The 23340-nt window shown below is 42.4% G+C and overlaps 1 protein-coding gene across 16 annotated transcripts in view; it reads right to left on the bottom strand.

Moving 5' to 3' along the window:
- Positions 1-23340, bottom strand: part of FRYL (FRY like transcription coactivator) — a 387869-nt gene that overhangs the window by 236117 nt on the left and 128412 nt on the right. For all 16 annotated transcript variants that reach the window (XM_037897819.2, XM_037897820.2, XM_037897812.2 and 13 more), the window contains one exon: positions 11201-11400. In XM_037897819.2, the coding sequence (XP_037753747.1) occupies positions 11201-11320 (120 nt within the window). In that variant the 5' untranslated portion in view covers positions 11321-11400. The remainder of the gene's footprint in view (positions 1-11200; positions 11401-23340) is intronic.

The following is a 23340-nucleotide window of genomic DNA, read 5'->3' as shown; positions in this document are numbered from 1 at the left end:
GGAGGGAAGAAAAAGAAAGGCCCAAAGATTCTGCCCTTTTCTTCTCCTCCTTTCCCTCTGCTCCTTCAAGGGAATGACTTTCAGTGGCAGTTAGGTGCCTAGATAATTTTTGCAAATCCCACTGTATACCTATCTGCATCTTTAGGTGCCTAAATACCTTTGTAAATCTTGGCCCATATCATCGTATAGCTACCCAAGGTGGGGAGTGAGGTGGGTGGAGAAGGGAACAGATAAAATGCCCAGGGTGCTACAGTTGAAATTTATGAGACTGTATCACAGGGGCGGGCAAGCTTTTTGGCTTGAGGGCCGCATTGGGTTTAGAAAATTATATGGAGGGCTGGTATGGGGAAAGGGTGTGTGGTCTACCCCCCCCATCTGCCCTCCCCCCTGCTTCTCGCCCCAACAGCCCCTCCCCCCCTCGGACCTAACCAACCATCCCTTCTCCCTGTCCCCTGACTGCCCCTGGTACCCCTGCCTTCCCCCCGCTGCCCCATCCAACAGCCCCCTTTCCTTCCTGACTGCCCCCCCGGAACCCCTGCCCCCATTCAACCCCCCTGTTCCCTGCCCTCTGACCACCCCGACCCCTATTCACCCTCCCATCCCCTGACCACCACCCCGAACTCCCCTGCCCTCTATCCAACCTGCCCTGCTCCCTACCCTCTTACTGCGCAGCACAGAGCACTGGATCAGGCCGAGCTCTGCAGCTGCACTGCCCCAGGAGCTCGCAGCCCCGCCGCGCTGCCCAGAGCATTGTGCCAGTGGTGCAGTGAGCTGAGGCTGCGGGGGAGGGGCCGGGGGCTAGCCTCCCTGGCCAGGGGCTCAGGGGCTGGGCAGGAGGGTCCCGCGGGCCGTAATTTTCCCAGCTCTGCTGTAGCATGTCATCCAATTCTATTCAAAATGCAAACAACCATATGTTTTTCTCTCTTTAGAATTCCTATTGAAATTCATGAGGGTTTATAGAAAAACAAAAAAATTGTGGTCAAGCTCTGCCATTACTGTACTACCTTCCTGAAAAATGACAGAGTGCTTGTTTTAAAATTGGAAACAATCTCTATAAAAAAGGTTCGTCAAAAGACAGGCACACATTTATCAAAGGAACCATCTTGGTCACTGTTCAAAGGAAGTACCAGAAACAAGTGAAAATGCAGCACCACTTTAAAACATTTTTTCAGCTTTAATGAGAGCTCAGTATTGAACCATTCCTGAGCAGAAGGCAAACTAAGTTGTTCTAAATGTAAAGGCTATTTTTTCCCCCCTCCTGAGGGTGCAATGCCAGTCCTCCAATCTGCAGCTTCTCTGCCTTGAGGGAATAGTGTGGCAATTATTATACTTCTGACAAAAAAACTGAGCTAAGGAAACAGTAGCCTTGATAAGCATACAGTAGTTGCTGCTGAGTGACACAAGACTCTTCCTTCTCGAAGAAGGAACGGCCCTATACTGTGAAGAACTAAAATCAAAGGGATTTGGATGTATTCATAACCTATTAGGATCAGGCTCCATACACTGCTTCCACAGTACACACACATTGAAAATCAAGTCACTCATCTCCCATATGATATAAGTAGTAAAGGAGTGGGGAGGAAATATTACATGCATGTTTATCTATATGTACATATATTTATATAACATAAATACATGCGTGAAAGTAGAATGAATTATATTGAAATTATAATTCATTAAAGAAATGCTACTTGAAGGGTTTGTTGAAATATAGTTGTCAGGAAGAGAAACATTATGGAGTGTGAGACAATGGGTCCTCAAACTAATTAACTTAGAGCTCCTACTGAGCTAGGAGATTGGTAAACGTTAGTATGCAAATAAGATATGTATGTATATTTGTCAGTTTCTGCTTTCTTTTGTCTCTTATGTTAAATTGGCTTTGGCTTAGCTGTATAAATAAGTTATCTTGAGCCTCAGAGAGGGGCTCACATCTGGGTGCATTAGCAAAGAGCTTTGCTAATAAACAGAGTGGTCTGACAAATTATGTGAATCTGAATCTGAACCTGAATCTGACTTTGACACATGCTTGACCTAACGTTACTAAGTTGGAGACTCTGCATTCAGGAGTAAGGGTATGCCTCACACTAGCACTTTTATTGGTATAACTTATGTAGCTCAGGTGTTTTTTTTTTAAAAAAAAACAAAAACAAAAAACAAACACACACCAAAAAAACCCACCACCCCTCTGAGCAACATAAGTTACACTGACAGAAGAACCGGTGTAGACAGCACTATGTCAGCAGGAGACGCTCTCCCACTGACATAGCTACCGCCACTTGTTGGAGGTAGTTTAATTATGTCTCCAGTCAGCATAAAGGAGCTACACAAGCACTCTTATCGACTCAGCTGTGTGGCTGTATCGCTGTGCCGCTGTAAGCTCGCAAGCGTAGACATGGCCTAAGCTGCTTCAGATACTTCTTCCATATAGCCTTTCAGAAGTGACCTTTATAAGATTCCTACAGTACCTCAAACTCTTTGCATGCCCAATATACTTCCTCTGCCTGAACTATTTTGTCCGAGAGCTCAGTGGGACAGAGACTGTCTCTCCTTACATGTCTATAGAGCAATGAGGCACACAATCTACACCAAAATTAGTACGTGATGTATCCACATTTGCAAGAAAGGAAGATCAGCGTGGTGCTAGAGAGGATACTCTTGGTCTGGAAGATGACTGGATTGTATTCAGTCTTATTTCGAACATTTACAAGATATGGGAACAGAGGACAAAAGATAACCCCAGAGTACAAGATTATATTCATTTGGGACCGTTGCTAATGTCATAACAGCAGCAGATGCCTGAAAGTAAATTTCAGTAAAAGGAGAAAATTAAAGATTGAGATTTTAATTGTCACTTTTCATTTACTGACATCCATGAAAGGCTGTAAAAGATCATTCACAATAAGGGTATTGTAACAGTCCTCTACTGACGTCAATAAGCTGTTATACTCTTTCACTGACTTCAATAAAAGATTGTGATCCACAATGAATAAACCAGTAACTAACATATTACATAATGATAATCCCATGTGTTGAGTGTTCCATCAGTAAATGACAGTTGCTTACCCTACAGTAATTGTGGCTCTGCAAGATGAAGTTATCAGTGTGGATCCCACTGTAAGTGTGCATGCATCTCATGCATGCAAGGTCAGAATCTCTTCAATAGCAGTGTCCAATGGGGCCATGCATGTGCCCTGTGCCTCCTCCTGTGCAAGAGCATAAAGGATGGAGCAGTTACGTTGCAACTCAGAAATGAATGTTAGCTGAGGACTCCTAAAGTGGGGATAGAGGCTGGGTTGTGGGATCCATACTTGAAAAAAAACAAAAACAGTAAGTGTGGGGCAAATACCCGTCCTCTCTTCATCAAATAGATATTAATGCTGATCCTACTGTAAGTGACTGACAAGCAGTATCTTATTCAGGAGGGTGGGCATCAGCTGCAACAGTGAAACAGAGACTGGAGTACAGCTTTTCTAAACTTTGCATACCAGTTAGCAGCCATTTCACAACATAATGCTTTACGAATGTTAGCAGATTGTTCCATGTAGCAGCCTTGCAGATTTGGGTTATTGGCAAGTTGCAGAGACATGCTCAGAATACTGCTTGACCTACGGTGGAATGAGCCCTAACTATCAGAGGGACATCAGCCACCTGGTAGCACAGAGAGATATACATTATCCATTTTGAAAGTCTTTGGGATGAAATGGCTTGACCCTTTGGAGTGGCCAGCCATAGCTAAAAATAGATGTTAAGACTGACAATGATTTGGTCCTGTCTATGTAATATCAGAGAGCTCTGGATAAATTCTAGGTGTAGAGCTTTTTCTCCACTTGCACAGAACAGGGTTTTGGGAAGAACACAAGCACGCTGATTGATCCAAATAGAATTCCACAATCACCTTGGGGAGGAATTTTGCATAATGTCTCAGCTTTATGGCTATGAAATGAATTACATGGAGGTTCTGCCATATGCACCTGCAGCTCACTAACTGTGAATCTGTGAAAGAGGATGCTGAGGTCCCACACTGGAGCAGGATCTTTAACCAGTGGGTAGGCATGCATAAGGCCATTAAGAAATTCAGATACCACTGGATAAGAGAAGATTGAAAAGGACTACCAGTGAATGATATGAAAATACTGCCGTCAGATGGACCTTAACTGAACTGAGAATCCAGAGTGTTTTAACTGCAGTAAATAGCCCAAAATCCTTGGTATTGGGATTGGTATTTTGCACCACATCTAGTCCATGTTGGGCTGTCCATATCAAGAACCTGTTCCATTTCAAGGAATAAGTTTTCCTCACAGATAATGCCATGCTCTGTGCCAGGATCTCCGAAACATGTGAGGGGCAGTCCACTTCCATGGCACTCAACCAGACAACATCCAGGCCATCAGCTGCAGAACTTTGGGTCTAGATGGAATACTGGACCCAGATCTTGCAATGTCAGGTCTGGCCAATCCAGGAGCCTTATCTGTGATTGTACAGACATCTGCAGTGAATCCATCAGCCAGAATGGTCTCAGCCATAGGGAGCTATGAGGCAGAGCTGTAAAGAAGGCCCTAATTCCATGTCAAAAGGAAGGCATCTGGTAGAGATCTCTGGATCACGCCTCCACTGGAACAGAAGTTTGGACATTTAGCATTGTCCCTGGTGGCAAACACCAGATTTTCCCATTGGTGGAATATCAAGCTGATGATGGATTCAGCAGTGACCACTCATAGTTGGTGACAGATTGCCTGCTTAGGAGGTCTGCCAGGTCACGGTTGTCTCCCAGGGCTGTTGGAGATATATAGTGTGGGGAGCATGATCGCAACAGCATGATCGCATCATTGCAAGAGGAGGCAGAGCGCAGTCACCCTTCTTGTTTAGGTAGTGCATTGTGGACTACTGACTGTCTCAGGACTAGGAGGAATGTCATGCATGTAAATGTGATGGTTTTGAACTCTCAGTTGTTTATGTATTTTTTAATTTCTTCCAAGAACCAAGCCTCTGGTATTTGCAGATGATCCATGTGGACTCCCCAACTTGTACCAGAAGGGTCCATGACTAATGCTCTGGACAATAACAGCGACACAATGGCACCCCCTTTCTAAATGTTGTTGGGAAGCAACCACGAGATCAATTTTGCATGTGCACACGCAATGGAACCACAACTGACTTGCTAATCTGATGCATTGCAGGAAAGTACATCAAATCTGAGCCAGAACTGTAGGGGCCCTAGCGAAGGCTAGAAAGCAATACGTACACACAGATATATTGCCTAATAATGTAAGATAGGTCTGTACCACTGGATGTGAAATCACAGTCTTCATGAATGATCAGAGAGCAAGAACTCTGTCTTGAGATAACTAAGCCCTTGCTATAGTAGACTCGATTCTGGGTCCTATGAACTCCATCATCTGGGATGCAATAAAAGAGGAATTCTTGTTGTTCACAAGAAGGCCTAACGGGATGAACAGAAAGAGGGCACGGCTAAGGCTTGTCAAAACTTCCAGCTGTGATATGCCTCTGATCAGCCAGTCATCCAGATAAGACAGACAAATGGATGCCCTTCTTCTTTACGTGCACCAGTACCACAGCTAGGCATTTCATAAAGAATCAATGCTATAAAGAGCCCAAAGAGTAGTACCTTGTACTGATAGTGATTCCGTCTCATTGTAAATCTCAGGTACTTCCTATGGGCTGGGAGGATGCTGATGTGGAAGTAAATTGAAAGCAACAAACCAGTCCTAAGGTTGGGGGGATGGAATAAAGGAGGCAAGTATTATCATCCCATATCTGAGTTGGAGTATGTATTTGTTGAGTCTCCAGCATAGGATGAAGACCCCCCTTTTTCCTCTGGAATGAGGAAACATCAGGAACAGAAAACTTTTCCCCTATAATCCTGCAGAACCTCTTCTACACCTCTTGACAAAGTAACAAGGCCACTTCTGTTTCCAAAAGGCTTTCATGAGAAGGGTTTCTGAAGAGGGACAGGGAAGAGAGGCAAGAGAATGAACTGGATGATGTAGCCATGGGCAATGGAGAGAAAAGGTGTGGCCTCCCTCTGAAACTGATGGGGAGAGCCGCCACCCATCCCCTGGTGCATGGAGCCAGGACTGCCAAGCAGAGGGGCGGGACAGGAAGTATATAAGGCAGGCCCTGCAGCTCAGTTGGGCTGAAGCCGCCAAGGGAGACAGACGCCTCCCACCCGCTGCTAGAGCGGGAGCCTGAAGAGGACCTCTACAGCGCTGAGGACTCACCAGGATTACCAGAGCTGCCAGCTGAGGACGCCAAGATGCTGGGATTGCCACTGGCGACATAACCCAGGGAGACTGAGGACCATCCTGAGGCACAGGTACACAATGAGGTGAGTGTAGGAAGTAGACCAGGGACACCCAACTATAGTCTAGTTGTGTTGTTGCCTGAATCCAGGTCAGCATGTTTCGGCTGCATCTCCACTGAAAGAGTGGTGGGACCATCTGCCACTGTTAGGCCCTGGGTTGGGACCCGGTGTAGTATAGTGGGACTGGGCTCCCCTACCCCCTGCTATCAACCCACCCCTGTGGTGGCAGCCTCCCTACCTTAGGCCAAGAGAACTGTGCTTGTCTGCTGCCTCCCTGAGCTAAGACGTTAGGTGATAGACTGTTTGGTGCTCTGCCATGCCTGAGGGCCTGAGACCCCTAAACTATTTGGTGCTGTGCCCTGCCTGTATGCCTGAGCCCTAGACTGCTTGTTGCTTCACCATGCATGAGGGCCTGAGCTTGTTAGACCACCTGTTGCTCAGTCCTGCCTGAGGCCAGATCCCTGCCTGGACCACTTGCTGCCTGGCCCTGTTTAGAGGGCCAGGTCCACAGAGATTGCTAATCCCCCAGTAACCCTTGTCTTGCCAGGGGCCCGAGAGGGAGGGGGCTTGGTCTTCCTCCGAGGCTGATAGGGAAGTACGGCCACACACTCCTACAGGCAACAATGTCCACTACCCATTTGTCAGCTGTGATGTCTATCCATGCCCGGTGGAAGGAGTCAAGGCAGTTTCTGAAGGTCAACTTTGGACTGGTTTTGGCATAGCTCTCACTCATCTTGTCAAACCTGCTACCTCTGGGAGGGAGGTTGGTGTGCAACAGAGCATGATGATGGGCACCTCCATGAACAGCAGAGTTGCTTTCTGGGTGGATATTCATGGTGGTAACTGTGAGAGAAAGATGGCGTTCTCTGTTCCTGAGATGGTTGGTACTAGAAGGGTTTGCGGTAAAGTGATAGGGTACAAATGCCCAATGATCTGAGTGGTGCTCTAGATTCATGGAAGGAATGGAGTACCTTCTCCATTAGTGAACTAAATAAATTCATACTCTGAAAAAGAAAGTCCTCAATTGTCACCGGGACTTCCTTTGGTATTCTGGATGCCTGAAGCCAGGAGGCCCAGCACAATGTAACTGCTGTGGTCATAAAACATGTAGCTGTATTAGATTCATCCATTGCCACTTGTAGCGCTATCTTGGATACCATCTGCCACTCTTCCATCATGCCTTTTACTACTTCACAACTTTCCTGCAGTAGTCAAAATAGGAAAGGAGTCACCTCTCCCCAAATCAGAAAGTTTTATTTCATGAACAGCGCTTGATAATTCACAATGTGGAAACAGGGGAATGCTGAAGAGTAGAAGTTCTGGCCAAAATGGTACATCTCCTAAGGTTCCTTATCTTGATGCCCTTAGTGGATCTGGTCTCCTCCTAGACCAGAGATGACAAGTGACCCCCAGTGTCAGATGAGCATAAAAGTGAAAGCAGCTCTTGGGCAAGAGCTGGTAGGGGTTTTTTTTATCCATTTGAGGTCTGGGAGGATGTCTCTACTGGAGCTGAAGCTGCCTTCATGGATGCTCTAAGAGGTGCTGCTTGAGCTTTGCATCTCCAGATTTCCACATGCGGAAAGAAAAGGAGTGGCAGATGGGATGTTCGTCAGAGGATGTTGTCATGTTTTCCTGGGATCTGTGCTATGTCCCAGCTTTTAAACAGCCCCTTGGAGAAAACCTTTCAGTGGGCGAGACCCCCCTCCCCACCCCAGGTGTCCCACTCTACCTTCTGTGTAGGACCCACAGCCTCACTGCCTCAGATACTGAGCACCTGGGCTTCTGCATTTCTGTTTCACACTGTGAACTCTGCCCAGTCAGTCCAACTGAGATAATCTCCTACTCTGAGATTTTTATACTCTTCAGGGATCAATGCTCCTCAGCAAGTATTTGCAGTGACACCAGGAAGCGTTTTCAAAACAGAGTAGAGTTTATTAGTCAACTAGACGTGATAAATCAACCCCCGCTGGATCAATCGCTCCAGAGGTAAGTGTAGACATGCCCGAAGTCATCAGAGGGAGGACAGGGTTTAAATCCAGTGGGTTTTGAGTCTGCCATAGCTAAAGGTAGGTGTGAAGCACCTCACTCTGCTGTACTGGGGGGACCTCCTCCATCCATTCTAACTGCTTTCTTCTTCTCCCCACAACTTTTCTTTTTGGAACACCCAAAAGCTAAAATGACGCAACTAATAAAAAGGAGAAAAGAAGAAGCATTTATTCACTGAAATGAGTACTGAAAAATCAGATGCAGGTCAGACACAACCCAGTTCCATCTTGCTGCACATGGAAAGAGGGAACTGAAGGAGGGTCAAGCCACTCTACCCCTTTATGCTCTCTCACAAGTGCACTAACAGGTACCGGGTGCATGCTAGATGCTGCTATTCAAAAGATTCCAATCTCACGCACGCATGGCATATGCATAGCTACAATGGGATCCACATTAACATGTACTCAAAGAGGAATTAACTGTAGTTACCCTTTCCTTGTAACCTTAGGAAAAAAACAAATATTCATTTAAGACAAATATTTTATCAAGGACTTTGGTGAGGAATGTAGGAAATACTAAGTGCAAGTCTTGTTTAAAAAAAAAAAAAAAAAGTCAAAAAGTTATTATACATCCGGGAAAAAAAGCTATTTCCCGGGGCGGGGTAGCGTAGCTGGGGGGGGGGGGAAGAGGAGGGGAGAGCAGATCACTGATCACATCAAAAGTGGCACCTTAGGCGCCGACTCCGTGGGTGCTCCGGGGCTGGAGCACCCACGGGGAAAATTTGGTGGGTGCAGAGCACCCACCGGCAGCTCCCCGCCCCGCCCCCACCCCCAGCTCACCTCCGCTCTGCCTCCGCCCCTGAGTTACGCTCCGCCCCACTCTGCTTCTCCGCCCCTCCTCCCGGCTTCCTGCGAATCAGCTGTTCGCCTGGAAGGGCTGAGAAGCAGCTCAGACCCAGGGAGGCAGAGGTGGAGGTGAGCTGGGGTGGGGAGCGGTTCCCCTGCGCGCCCCCCTGGGTTACCTACTGCGGCGCGGGCGGCCCTCCTCGCGCCCCTGCCAGCCCAGCTCACCTCCGCTCCGCCTCCTTGGGCCTGTGCACGAAGCCACTGCTTGCTTCTCAGCCCTCCCAGGCTTCCTATGTGAACAGCTGATTTGTGGGAAGCCGGGGGGGGGGGGGGGGGGTTGGAGAAGCAGAGAGGGGTGGAGCGTAACTCCGGGGCGGAGGCGGAGCAGAGGTGAGCTAGGGCCAGGGGCAGGGCGGGAAGCTGCCAGTGGGTGCTCTGCACCCACCAAATTTTCCCCGTGGGTGTTCCAGCCCTGGAGCACCCACGGAGTCGGCACCTAAGGCGCCACTTTTGATGTGATCTGTGGGGGGAGCGGCTGCTCCCCCTGCTCCTCCCCAGCTACGCTACCCTGGTTCTAAAAGGGCTTCTAAATTTAACAACCGGTTCCAATTAACCGGTGCGAACCAGCTTCAGCTCACCACTGCCCATCACTTTGGTATCTTTACAAAATCATAAATACTAACAAAAGGTCTTTCTTTATTGCTCATAAAAAACAGAAATAATTCAGTCTAAGAATGGAGGTAAAAGAATCATAGTAGGAGCCTTAAGACATTCAGTGTGGGCAATTCTTCTCAGTTTCCCACCTGTGCAACCTTGATTCAGCCCCCTGCAGCCTTTGTAGTATGTTGCAATCTTTAATTACATAATTACATACTAATTTCTTCACAGAACCCCTGCCTCCTTCAGTGCACAGGATGACTATGCACAATAGTAAGAATTGTAAATGATGCCATAGGAACTCTGTTGTAAATGTTGTCTGTAGGACCCCAGCCTCACTCGTTGCAGAAGCTGGAAGGTGCATAGCGAATGAGGTAGGGGACTGCAAGAAGAGGGACTCTTATAGTTATGTCAACTGAATGCTACCCAGGAGAACTGGATTTCCAGAACAAAGCCAGGTTCCCTGACCGAGACATGAGGCCATCTTAGTAAATATTAGGACAATAAGTAAGAGGTAACAACACAGGGTCAAAAGAGTTAAGGAGTTGAATGAAGGCAAGAACATTAAAAAATTACACCATCATATAGTAGGCTAGCATATATATGCTGGTGGCTACACTTTTTTTTTTTTTTTTAACAGTAATATTTTTGATTTAATGCAAGCCTCCAATTAAGTCCATGTAACCAAAGAACAGATGCACTACACATTTATCCGTCATGCTCATAGAGATTGCCACCACAGTTTGGTGTGTTTCTATCTCCCGTTCAGTTTTAAGAAAGCAAGTCACTCAACCAGCTACACAGTTTTCATTGGACAATTAGTTTTCAAACAGACAGGAATTAAGTAATTCCAGATACCCCAGGTTAAATGTTCTGTTTGTTTATTTCAGCATCCGCACATCTGAATCTTTAAACAGGTTTTTGGGGTTGAATTCATTTGCAATATACATGGGTCACCCACTCTCTTGTCCAGCTGCCAGAGCCACTGCTACTCAGAAAAAAACCAAAACTCAGCTTTAACATACATTTTCAAAACATTCTTCAAAAGGAATTTCAGGAAGAAAAATGTTAGGCAGTGTTAATGTAAGATTGCTTTTTTGTTCCATTCTGCACTTTTACAGGACTTATAAATACTAAGGGGTTTTGTGTCAATATGTATTCTGGATCCTTAGCAACAGTTTTAGTGAAATGCAGTTAAAAAAAATCCAGTTAGCAACCCTGTTGGCACAGGGCTTTTCAAACCTACCTTCCAAATGACAACCACTATGAAAATTCTTCAACTACAGTATCAGTTCCAGTTCTACATTCATCATTTTTTTATAAATTTCTAGTAAGATATTAAATTTCAGACAAACGAGCAATTTAATTGCTACTAAAACAAATGACTCACCAAGGGTTCAGCCATTACAACTTCAATTTTCTTTTCAGCTTGAACAGCAAACTCGGCAAAGAGGCTCTTGATGACATACTCGCCAGGTTTGACATCCGGGTCAATAGTAATGTTAGACATGATGATGCTTCTCTTTTCCAATGCGGAACTGATGTTGGGAGAAACTCTACGTTTACTTACACTGCTGGTGGGTGCTGAGGCTATAGAGAAAAGAAACAAAACCCAAAATTAGTAATAAAGCAATAGACTATCAAGATTTTAAGCACACCATACTACACACAGCACTTCAGGAAACTAGAAATAGAAAAATATTACCTCTATCCTCCACTAAGATTTTCAATTTGTATAATATTAATTTGATTCAAATAAGGGAGTAAGGAAAATATAACTTCTCATTTTTACCACTGAAATGTAAAATCACTCAAAAGGGACACTCAGAATGGTTGAGGGTTACTGGACTGGATGACTCAGGTGACCAATAAAGGATACCAAGTAAAACTTTGAATATCTCCAGTGAAAGCAATTCCCTAGTATTATTGTATATACTCATTCATAAGCGGTCACTTTTAACCATACATGTGACTTGCCAAATTTATTATTTCCCTCCCCAAACTCTCCTAAATGTAAGTTTGTTTGTGTTTATATGAGGTATCTAAAATTAAATGCAATATTTCAAATGGGGTCATACTAACACAGATTTTTATTGTTATTTAACACTTATATGCCAAATAGAGCAGATACCTACATTGCTTGTTTTGCACAAAATCAGCCAAATTTATCTCTGAAAAGTCCCTTGAAATTAGACTTTCACTAGGGAAAAAAACTGGCCCAATACTTCTATTAGTATATGCCAAGACAGCAGCTGTCTTCTTTTTTTCGGCAACCGAGTTTCAGTGATGACCAGAAACTTTTGTCTGCTATTATTTCATAAGCTGTATATCCTTATTTTGTATTTGTGCATTTGATTAAGAACAGCCATTCTGGGTCAGACCAATGGTCCATCTAACCCAGTATCCTGTCTTCTGACAGTGGCCAATGCCAGGTGCTTCAGAGAGAATGAACACAACAGGCAATCATTAAGTGAACTACACCTGTCATCCACGCCCAGCTAGGGACACACAGAGCATGAGGTTGCATCCCTGACCACCTTGGCTAATAGTCACTGATGGACTTATCCTCCATGAACTTCGTTTTTGAACCCAGTTGTACTTTTGGCCTTCACAACATCCCATAGCAATGAGTTCCACAGGTTGACTCTCCGTTGTATGAAGAAGAACTTCCTTCTTTTTGTTTTTCAACATGCTGCCTATTAATTTCATTGGGTGACCCCGGTTCTTGTGTTATATGACAGAACAAACAAACACTTATTCAGTTTCTCCACACAATTCATGATTTTATAGAATTCTATCACATTACTCCTTAGCCATGTCTTGTCCAAGCTGAAAAGTCCCAGTCTTTTTAATCTCTCCTCACATAAAACCTGTTCCATACCCTTAATCATTTTTGTTGGTTTCTTCTGTACCTTTTCCAATTCTAATATATCTTCTTTGAGATGGGGCAACCAGAACTGTACACAGTATTCAAGGTGTGGGCATACCATGGACTTATATAGTGGCATTATAATATTTTCTGTCTTATTATCTATTCTTTTCCTAATGGTTCCTAACATCCTGTTAGCTTTTTTGATTGCCACTGCACACTGAGCAGATGTTTTCAGAGAACTATCTACAGTGACTCCAAGATCTTTCTTGAATGGTGGTAGTTAATTTAGACCTCATAATTTTGTATGTGTAGTTGGGATTATATTTTCCAATGTGCATTACTTTGCATTTATCAATATTGAATTTCATCTGCCACTTTATTGCCCAGTCACCCAGTTTTATGAGATCCCTTTGTAACTCTTCAGAGTCTGCTTTGGGTTTAACTATCTTGAGTAATTTTGTATTGTCTGCAAATTTTGCCACCTCACTGTTTACCCCTTTTTCCAGATCATTTATGAGTATGTTGGACATCACTGGTCCCAGTGAAGATCCCTCGGGGGAACACTATTTACCTCTCTCCTTTCCAAAAAGTAACCATTTACTCCTAACTCTGTTTCCTGTCTTTTAACCAGTTACTGGATTAATGTGAATTTCTCCCTATGCAAGTTTCTCTAAATTATTCTTTATTTAAACTAATTCTAAATATTTCAGACCAGTTTGTTTCTTTTGCAAAGTTTTAATTTTGATTTTAAACACTTGCCTACAACTTAACTAATTCTATGAGCTTTTTATCATCCACATCTTTAACTAGAGTGTATTCTTTTTCTTCTTTGAAGCCATTAATGAAAATACTGATTACTACTGGGGCTAGACTTTTTGGTAACCCACTTAATAACTTCTTTCTATGTGACTCAACAACTAGTAACTACGGTACTCTGTCCAATTTCAGTAAATTACATTTCTATGTAATCCACACTTCTGACTGCTTCAGTATGCTACTATTATCAGATAATGAATTCATTTCACACAGCCTGGTGTAAAGCTATCTCAGGCAATTTCCTATTCAACTAGTATTCACATTACAATACATCAACAAAACTTACATTAATTAGCAAACTTTTTGATAAATTCAATATTCGGCACACATACAAACATACTCCTTCAATACGTACAACTACATCTCTCTTATTAGCAAGATTTTAAAAGCGCTCCTGAAAGCCATAATTATTTAGTAATTCTTAAAAAATATATGACAACCATGTTCTGTGTCTGAAGTGACTGGTTTTATAACTGGGATTATATAACGAATACTGCTAGTGCATAAATGAGGAAGTAAACAAAAATAACCACAGTAAATTTCAGCTCTCTTAGAAATAGAGAGGAAAAAATAAGCCAAGTGGGGAAAAAAAGGATGTCATTGTTAGGAAAGAAGTGTTATTTTCAAGTATTTAAGTGCGTTCCTAACAATGACCAGATCGAAAAAAAACCTTTAAATAAACTGTGACAATAATGCTCTTTTAGGCTTATACGGTTATTAGGGAGGGTTTTTCCCTCTTTAAAAAATTAGAGCTTAAAGTATGGAAAATAATACTGTATGACCTTCAAAATAAAAACTACAGAAGTTGCAGCAGCTATACTTTTTAGTGAGATTCAATATTCAACACCCCAAAGAAAAAAGCATTCATGAGAAATTTAATTTATAATCTTCATTTTAAGGGTCTTGGTCATTTTACATAAATTCTTATCAGACTAAACTATTAAGTTAAAGACTAAAGAAGAAATGTGGTGTTAACTTTATACTGTAAGTCAAAGAACCTATTCATATGAATTTTTTCTTAATTCAGTGCAGGTGAAAGGTACAAGGTTAACACCAATAAAGAATAAGAATCTGTGAGAATGCCAATATCACAAGCAAAATTACTTCAGCAAACTCTAAGGAATCTTTTCAACAAATGCCATCGTTCTAAGGTAGCGGTCCCCAAACTGTGGGGCTTGCCCCCTAGGGCGGTGCAGAGGAAAGTTCGGGGAGCACGGCGGGGGCGGGGAGAGAGCGCCGCCCAGCCCTACTCTTCCCCCAGCTCTGCTCCAGCCCTTCCCCCGGTCCCAGCCCCCAACCACAGTTGTGGTCCCAATATCAGTGTTGTTCCAACATCAGTTCCAGGAAGCAAGACTAAAACAGCAAAGCCCAAGCCAGAGTTATCAATGACATCTTGGTTCCTGACCTGACTGTCAATGTGAATGATCAGAGGGAAAATACAGAAGTATACACCAACTCTCCCTCAGAATATAAATCAGAGACTATTTTGCACTCTCTTTGAGGAAAAGCTTTAGTTAGGGTTTACCCCACTTGAAGAACAGATGATGAAAGACAAAGTGCTTGAGAGACTGCTTATGCCATTGACTAAAAATCCTATTCTGTTTTCTCCCGTAGGTAAAGAGCTCTTGGAGTGATCTGATGGTGGATGCTGTACTCCTTCAACAAAACAGTTTCCTAACATAGCGGGCTGCACTGAGCATCACGTTAGGAGTTGGTGTAATACATAATCATAGTCTGTCAGGATTAGGACATGTTTCGATTTCATTAATGGGAAAAAGCTATACAGGTTACATAAATAAATCTCAACTGCAGAACACTGATGTGGAGCTTCACCTCCAGTAGAGTCCACAAACTTTAAATGGTGCAGTGAGCTAGATAAGCCTCCAGCCCACTGTAGATAGTGTCGCAGAAGGCAAATGACATAAGAAGAGAACTCCTGACAGCCAAATTCCTGCTTCACCTCATTCCCACCCCCAGCGTTCTTGAATATTCTGTATCATTGTAGCTCAGATACCCATAGCAACAAGACTTCTGGGCACCAAAGCTTTGGCTCTTCCAGGAGAGGAGAAACAATTGAAAGATCCCTACTAGGCTGAAGCCACCAATACTAACAGATGCACAGCTGGAACTGGTTCCTGACTCCTCATGATGTTGAAGGGAGAATCTGCAGGGGCCATTGCTGGAACCTCTACACACCTCTGTGACGATGACAGAGACGTCAAGGAACATCTCGCCTAAGTACCTTTATTGCAGGAAGAAAGTGTGTCTTAAAGCTTTGGTACTCTCACTATGAAGGAAGAGGAAGGACCTATCAGAACTGTACCTTCATTTCTCCTTCTAGCCAGAAAACAAATCTGGATGGTGAGACACCCATGTCAAGTTCGAACCTTGAGCCCTCTTAGCATAGTTCAGTACTGTAGGGCTCCAGACAACTACTTTCATACCCCTTTTCAACCAGGACCAGATTAGCCTCAGCAAAGAATTGCTGAAGCTACATTTTATGACAGGTTTCAGAGTAGCAGCCGTGTTAGTCTGTATTCGCAAAAAGAAAAGGAGTACTTGTGGCACCTTAGAGACTAACAAATTTATTTGAGCATAAGCTTTCGTGAGCTACAGCTCACCACAAGTAGTCCTTTTCTTTTTACATTTTATGAGTGGATCTTCAGAGTTCAGATGGCCATCAAGGGTGCTAGACACTCAGTACTGAACTGTCAAGTTAGACAAGAGTGGGGATTGGGACTGTTAGACTGCTTTTGCCAGGCCTAAAGTGACTTTGGCAAACAGACCTCAACAGTCCAGTTGCTTCTTGAAGTCAATGATGTCTGAAGAGACATCACCATAAGCAGACATTTGAGGTAGCTCTCCCAATACTTCAGCTGGAGAAGACTATCAGATCTAACACGTCAGCACTGCAACTTTCTCCCTAATACTAGGGGAACCAAACATGGGTGTCTAATGGACATCACAACATTAAGTGGAAGGACTCCAAAGACTCAAGATACAAAGAGTAGCTTTTCAATGGGGCCGGGGGGGGGGGGGTGGGGGGGGAAGGAATCAGCCTAATGGGACCAACATTAGGGAAAAGGGAAGCAACTAAAGAGGCCCGGGCCTCCAACAATGCATGGTATGGCATGGACACTAACATTTATTGTTGTTTTTTAAAAGAAAAAACTGACTAAATAAAAAAAATCACCCCCCCCTTAAAAAAAAACAATAAGAGAATCATCAGGGATACCAAGTGTGCTCTGAACTTAATGCACCTTCAAAGGTCAAAAAGAAATTAGGGGCAATTAGGGCCACTCTCCCCTCATTTCATACACTCAGAACTCTGCATCATGTAAGTATAAGTGGCCCTAACAGACATTCTCTAGAAAATTCAAAGTACCAGGGGCATTTTTTCCCTAAAAACTGGCAATTCTCAAAGGAGAATATAATCATTTGTTGGAAGTGTTCAGTTCGATTTTTCTTAGTTTATATAATCAAGCTATTATTTCTTGGAACCTTTTTTTTCGTTGCAACTGTTTAAAAAATAAACTTCCAAGCTCCTAATGATTCCATCTGCTACAGGAACTAAATGCAAAGATAGAATGCAGATCCTTTCCCTCTGAAATATGTTGTAAATGAAAGGCACATTAAAGGACCAAATCCTTGCTTTGAAATTTACGAGACTATATTTTGAAAATGATTCTCAAAATACATATTAATTTCAAAAGAACTAACAGAAGCAGAACTGAAAAATTCCTTTGGCCTCAAAAGTTTAAAACCTTATTAGTTGTGAAACTTGAGGCATGGAGCTTGTTGTTACCTTTCAGTCAGTTCTCTAACTGCCAGAACAGCTGCACAGGAACTGACTTGTAAAAGGTATACATGTTTTGTACACTGTGAAATGAGAGGTGTAGAGAAGAAACTGAGTTCTGATGTGCATATGTATCAAAAGCATTATTATATTTTATATTAATATAGTGACTTTTGAGACAATTTTAAAGTTGCTTTCAACACTCTGGAAAGTATTTAATATTACAATCATTTAAAATGGAAGCACAGGCAAGTTAAGTGACTTTCAGTCACACAGCAAGTTAATGTCAGAGCCCGGAATAGAATCTCAAAGTCCTGACTCCAAGATTATCTCTAATTATTGATCTATTGGTTCAAATAAAATGACAGAATACACCCTTTTCCTATTCAATGTGCAATCTGGGCAGTGTACAGAGAATGAAGCACTGCTAAGTATAATTCTCCTGGTTTAATATAGGCTCCCATGCCCTATTCATTGCATGCCATGCAATATAAACAAGGGAGTACTGACAGCAGTAAGGAGGTGATTTTACCTCTGCAGACAGCATTGGTAAGACAGATACTGGAATACTGCATATTGTTCTGACGTCCACCAGTTCTGGTGGCATTGCTCAATTAGATTATCCTGAATAAGGGGAATATCTCTTATTGATTTAACATATAAAATATCAAAAGGAGCCTGGGTCAAAGATATTACCTGAACGTGTGTGTCAATTTGGAATTTTTGGTGACTTTGGCTGTTCAGCTTGGGGAACCCAAACAAATGTGAGAAGAAAAATGGACATTTCAGAATGCAACATTTTTAAATGTTTGCCTACAGATGACAGTAACATCTTTCTTTTAAGATTACACTGAGAATGTAACTATCTTATCTTCAGTAAAAATCCCAATGCAACTTACAGTCACTACTGATGATCCCAAAATGTATGACATTGTTAATTGTTCAAATTGCTGGTTCTCAGCTCATATGTAGTAATGTTTATGTTCTATGTGTTATGAAAAACTAATAAATAAGTTTTTAAAATTTCTGGGGAGGAGAGGAGGCAGGAGTCTGTGTGTCTGCTTATTAATAATAAATACAACAGATTCTAAGGATAATTTATAATCTATTACTAGATTTCTTAACTGTGTTAAGCAGCATGATTATTTCAGATATTTATATTAAATGATATCCATTTAGTATTGAATAAAAGTCATGAATTTAAATTTTGATATGTCTGCAAAAAATATGGATTTTAAACTGCATATTCAAAGGCATCTCATTATAAGAGAAGTAATATATCCCTCTCTCTGTAGCTCTGCTGCCACCAAATTTGAAAAACTGTATGCCATTCTGGGTAACTCATTATCTAAGAAAAAAGAAAAGGAGGACTTGTGGCACCTTAGAGACTAACAAATTTATTTGAGCATAAGCTTTCGTGAGCTACAGCTCACTTCATCGGATGTACTGAGCTATAGCTCATGAAAGCTTATGCTCAAATAAATTGGTTAGTCTCTAAGGTGCCGCAAGCCCTCCTTTTCTTTTTGCAGACACAGACTAACACGGCTGCTTCTCTGAAATCTGTCATTATCTAAGATATATTAAACTACTTCATACGAAAGGTCAAGTATGCAACAGACTACACGATGATAAACAAAATATTGGCTACAATTTTGTTCCAATTCCAAATTTGTCATTCTTTGTCCTACTAGCAAAAGTAGATCTCTTGTCCTAGCAAGAATTACTGCTTGTGCTACTACACTGATCAGATTTTACCAATGATACGTACAAAATTTCTCTGATACTCTTAAAATAAGGAGAAAAATTATGTCAAGTACCAAATGTGTTTAAAAGTATTACATTACTACAGAATGAAATCTGGAATTAAAACCATATCACTCACAATAGTATAAAAAACAAAATACTACATTCACAGTTCTTTGAACACACTGAACATTATTCATTTAAACAATGTCCTGTTTGTTTATTCTGTTTTCATGATCTAACATTGTGAGCTGCTATGTGGGAAAGCTGTGAGCAAGTGCCCCTATCGTGCTGTAGAAAGTATCTGTAAAACAGCATTGTTTTGGTTGCTAGGGACACTCCAAATTGTTTAGATAATTTCAGGGAACAGTAAAAATATAAAAGATAACAAAACATACATATATTGTATGTTTAGGTTTCAGAGTAGCAGGTTCAAGGACAAGGCAAAGTTTGTACCTTGGGGAAGAAGTTTTTAACCTAAGCTGGTAAGAATAAGCTTAGGGGGTCTTTCATGCAGGTCCCCACATCTGTACCCTCGAGTTCAGAGTGGGGAAGGAACCTTGACATGGTACAATATATGGTACACTAAAGACCCCCTAAGCTTATTCTTACCAGCTTAGGTTAAAAACTTCCCCAAGGTACAAACTTTGCCTTGTCCTTGAACCTGCTCCTCTGAAACCGAAACATACAATATATCCTTAAGATCAAAAGGCAAGGCAGGCTACTAGTAAGTTAAAACTTAAAGCTAAATTGTTATATTTTAAACTTAAGAAATACACCATTAACATTTTAGCGTTTGCTATCAGTTTATACTTTAATCAAGATCTTGTAAGACGAAAATGAGGCAATACCTTTAATATTAAGATTTGTGAGCATGCTTTGCAGTCTCCTTCTCCCATGTACAGCACCAATTCAGTAATATATTTGAGCGCAAGATTAATCCCACCAATTTCAGTGGAACTACTACATGCTTAAAGATAGGAATGAGCTTGAGTACCTTGCTGAATCAGGACCTATGCCTGCTCAGTTCTTATGACCAGGCAGGCAGAAATATAAATAACCCATTAATGGGAGCAGTCCTCTTGGCTATTGCTATGTATAATAGCCAGTATTGCTAACCTCTAAAGATCAAAAGTCTTGAATCAGAGCGCAGAAAGTCATGTGATTAGTTAGGCCAATCATGAGTTTTTATATACATCATCAAACCATGTTTTCTAGTCTGCCTTTTGACTTTTTAACTCCCTCTACTCTTCTAGCTACGTGTGAGAGATAATTTCAGGTTGAAAAGTCAACCTTTAATGCATAGAAAAACTTATCTCCTTGGCTGCTCAGATGGAGACTCCACCTACCTTCTCCTCACCTCTAAGTTAGGGAAACTGGCAAATATTTCCTATTACTGTCTTGACTCCACTCCTCCCCTGCCTCACTGCCATCCAGGGCTTCTCCTCGACCTGGATCCCAAGTACACGAGCCCCTTGAACTACAGAGTGGCAGCCATTTTGCCTGTGAGCATGGCTTCAATCTCACTGAAAATGGGGGGAAGTTGCAACCAGTTTTATTAAGGGGCAGCTTTCTTTCCACATGCAGATAGACTGTAGAGAAATGGCAGCCATTTTTCTGTCTTTATCCCATTTGACAGCATTTTGAAGAAGAGAAAATGTGTAAGTTGGCAGCCTTTCATTATGTTTTCATGAGAGAGGGTGGAAAAAAGAAAAAAATCTAAAACCAGTTGGCAATAGCGAATACCTAACTGATCACAAGAAGGGGTCACATCGAGCTGTTCATGAAAAAATGTTTACCTTTCCCCAGATAGATCTGTGGCAGGAAATTTGAGAATTTCAGGAACTCTGATGTTAACCTTTTGGAGGTGCCTTCCGACCTTTCGCTAGAGTGGGCAGAGCTTCAAGGCTTATAATACAAAACACTGTCTAGAAAAGTAAGTTCTCCTTGTCAGCCTATGCTCATCGACAGCTCAGAATCCTACTTCCAAGACTCTGAAATTTAACCATGTTCTCAGCCTCACACTACTTAGTTAGCACATTATATCCAGTGTTTACTGTATTAACTTAACTTTTGTTTATATAAAATGTATGTATATGCATTTGACCCTTCTAGCATGTTGAATGAATTTTTCTTCATCTGTAGCAATTGCAATCTATAGCCATTTTAAATTAAGATAAAATGTAATAAAGTAAGCTTAAATAAAAATGTACAGATCCAGCACAATGTAGCCCCAATCATGACTGCTTCCTCTACATACTACTATAATATAAATGTATAACAACAACAAAATTAAACAAATCCCTGACCAGGTAAAACAAAATGACATGGAGTTCTTATTGAGGCCCTTTGTATATGCAGAGAAATGTTTTAATTAGTGTTAAGCTAGTTTTTATAAAGTACTTCAAAGATAAAAGGCATTATAAAATACATCATCCCCACCAAAGCAGACCTCCATCAGCAGGACACCCCTTACATTGCAAGTGTGGCTCTCAACACGACACCTAGACATCGCCCCCAAGGAAGCTGGACTACTGATATCTCAGCCCATTCCAGGTCCTCCAACAGATTAATCTGGTGGCCTTCAAACTCCAGCTATCCAATATGCTGAAGGTGCATCCAGTGTTCCATGTTTCCATACTGAAGAAGTACAATGACTCTTCCCCTGGACAGATACAGCCATCTCCTTCTCCCTTCATGGTCCAAGGGCAAGAAGAATACCTGGTGAGGCAGATCTTGGACTCCAAGGGAAGCCCACGAACCTCGTTGACTAGGAAGATTCTGGTCCAGATGATCACTCGTGGGAGCCAGTCGGCAACATACATATACCCGACCACCTATTTCAGGAACTCCATTGGTCATAACCCGACAATTAGGCCCAAAGACATCTTATAGGCATCTTTTGAAGGAAGGGGAGGGGGGGAGGATGAGATGAGTTATCTAAGCCTGAACCCGCTTAAACCTGGTAAGTCATCCCTGAGTCAGAGAGCGTGATGAATCATCAGAGGCAATTATCTGTAGGTCTTCTCCATGCAAGTCTACCAGAGTTCAGCCAACCACAGGCAAGGCTCCACCTAGATGATCCCAAAGCCAGTATATAGGCTCCTAAGGGAAGGAGCCTCGCCAGCCTGCTCAGTGTCACTACCTAGCCAGGAACAGTATTGCCAGTAATTTCAATAGACTGCCCTTGCTCCTGCTCCAGCCTCTCCAGCTCCATTCTGTGCCTATTTCCATGTTAGCCAGACCTTGTTCCAGCCTGCATGTGCTCCTGCCTCAACAAACCACCTGCTGATTCTGATAACTTGCCATTTATTATACTATGACTGTCTGGAAAGGGAGTAGTTTTCAATAGCATGCATAGGTAGCCTACTTTCTTGGTGGCAAAAGAGGATAACATGAAATCACAAACAATTCAAATTTGGGGAATTCTACCAATTATGACTGGGTGTACTGACTAAATCAACCTGCATGTCACCTTTACAACCTGCATGCTATGCTTACCTTCGAAATAACGTGAAACATTGGAGACAATGAATTCTAAACATCAGACCCCATAAATGCTTAGTAAAATATAATACTTGAATATTGTGTAACACCATATATTTTGGAAAAGTATCTAATGCTCAGGCTCATTATTATTCACATACCATATGTACTCGTTCGTTTATAAGCCGACCCCCCCGCCCCCCCAAGATGGATAGGTAAAAATAATAAAAACAGTCTGACCCTTTCATAAGCCGATCCTATATTTCAGGGGTTGGCAAACTTTGGCTCCCGGCCTGTCAGGGTAAGCCGCTTGCGGGTCGGGACGTTTTGTTTACCTGGAGCATCTGCAGGCATGGAGCCCCTTCCCGCAGCTCCCATTGGCTGGGAAGGGCGAACCGCAGCCACAGGGAGCTGAGGGGATCCATGCCTGCAGATGCTCCAGGTAAACAAAACGACAATGTATTAGATATTCAATTCAATGATTTCATAGAGCTTACAATCATCACATTTTGGTGTAGACCCGTTTATAAGCCGACCCCCGCTCATTGATGAGTCACTTTTTTACCAAAAATATTTGGCTTATGAACGAGTACATACAGTATAAATATTTTTCCCTGTGTTTTGTTTTAAAGCCAGAAGGAAACACCCCTTATAGAGCAGCATGAGCCTATTGGCCTGATTGGTGCTGCCTCCTCAAATATAGAAGTCAAACTATGCCTATGGTGCCACTACAAAAAATGAAATCAAGAAGAGGAAAGAAGCAGACAAATGCATACCACTGTGTCGTAACTTTGAAAAACCAAATATCCCATTCACC

Source organism: Chelonia mydas, chromosome 4, assembly GCF_015237465.2.
Source record: "Chelonia mydas isolate rCheMyd1 chromosome 4, rCheMyd1.pri.v2, whole genome shotgun sequence".
Classification (NCBI taxonomy): Eukaryota; Metazoa; Chordata; order Testudines; family Cheloniidae; genus Chelonia; species Chelonia mydas.
The sequence above is the reverse complement of the archived record's forward strand: the minus strand, read 5'-3'. Positions and strand labels throughout refer to the sequence as shown.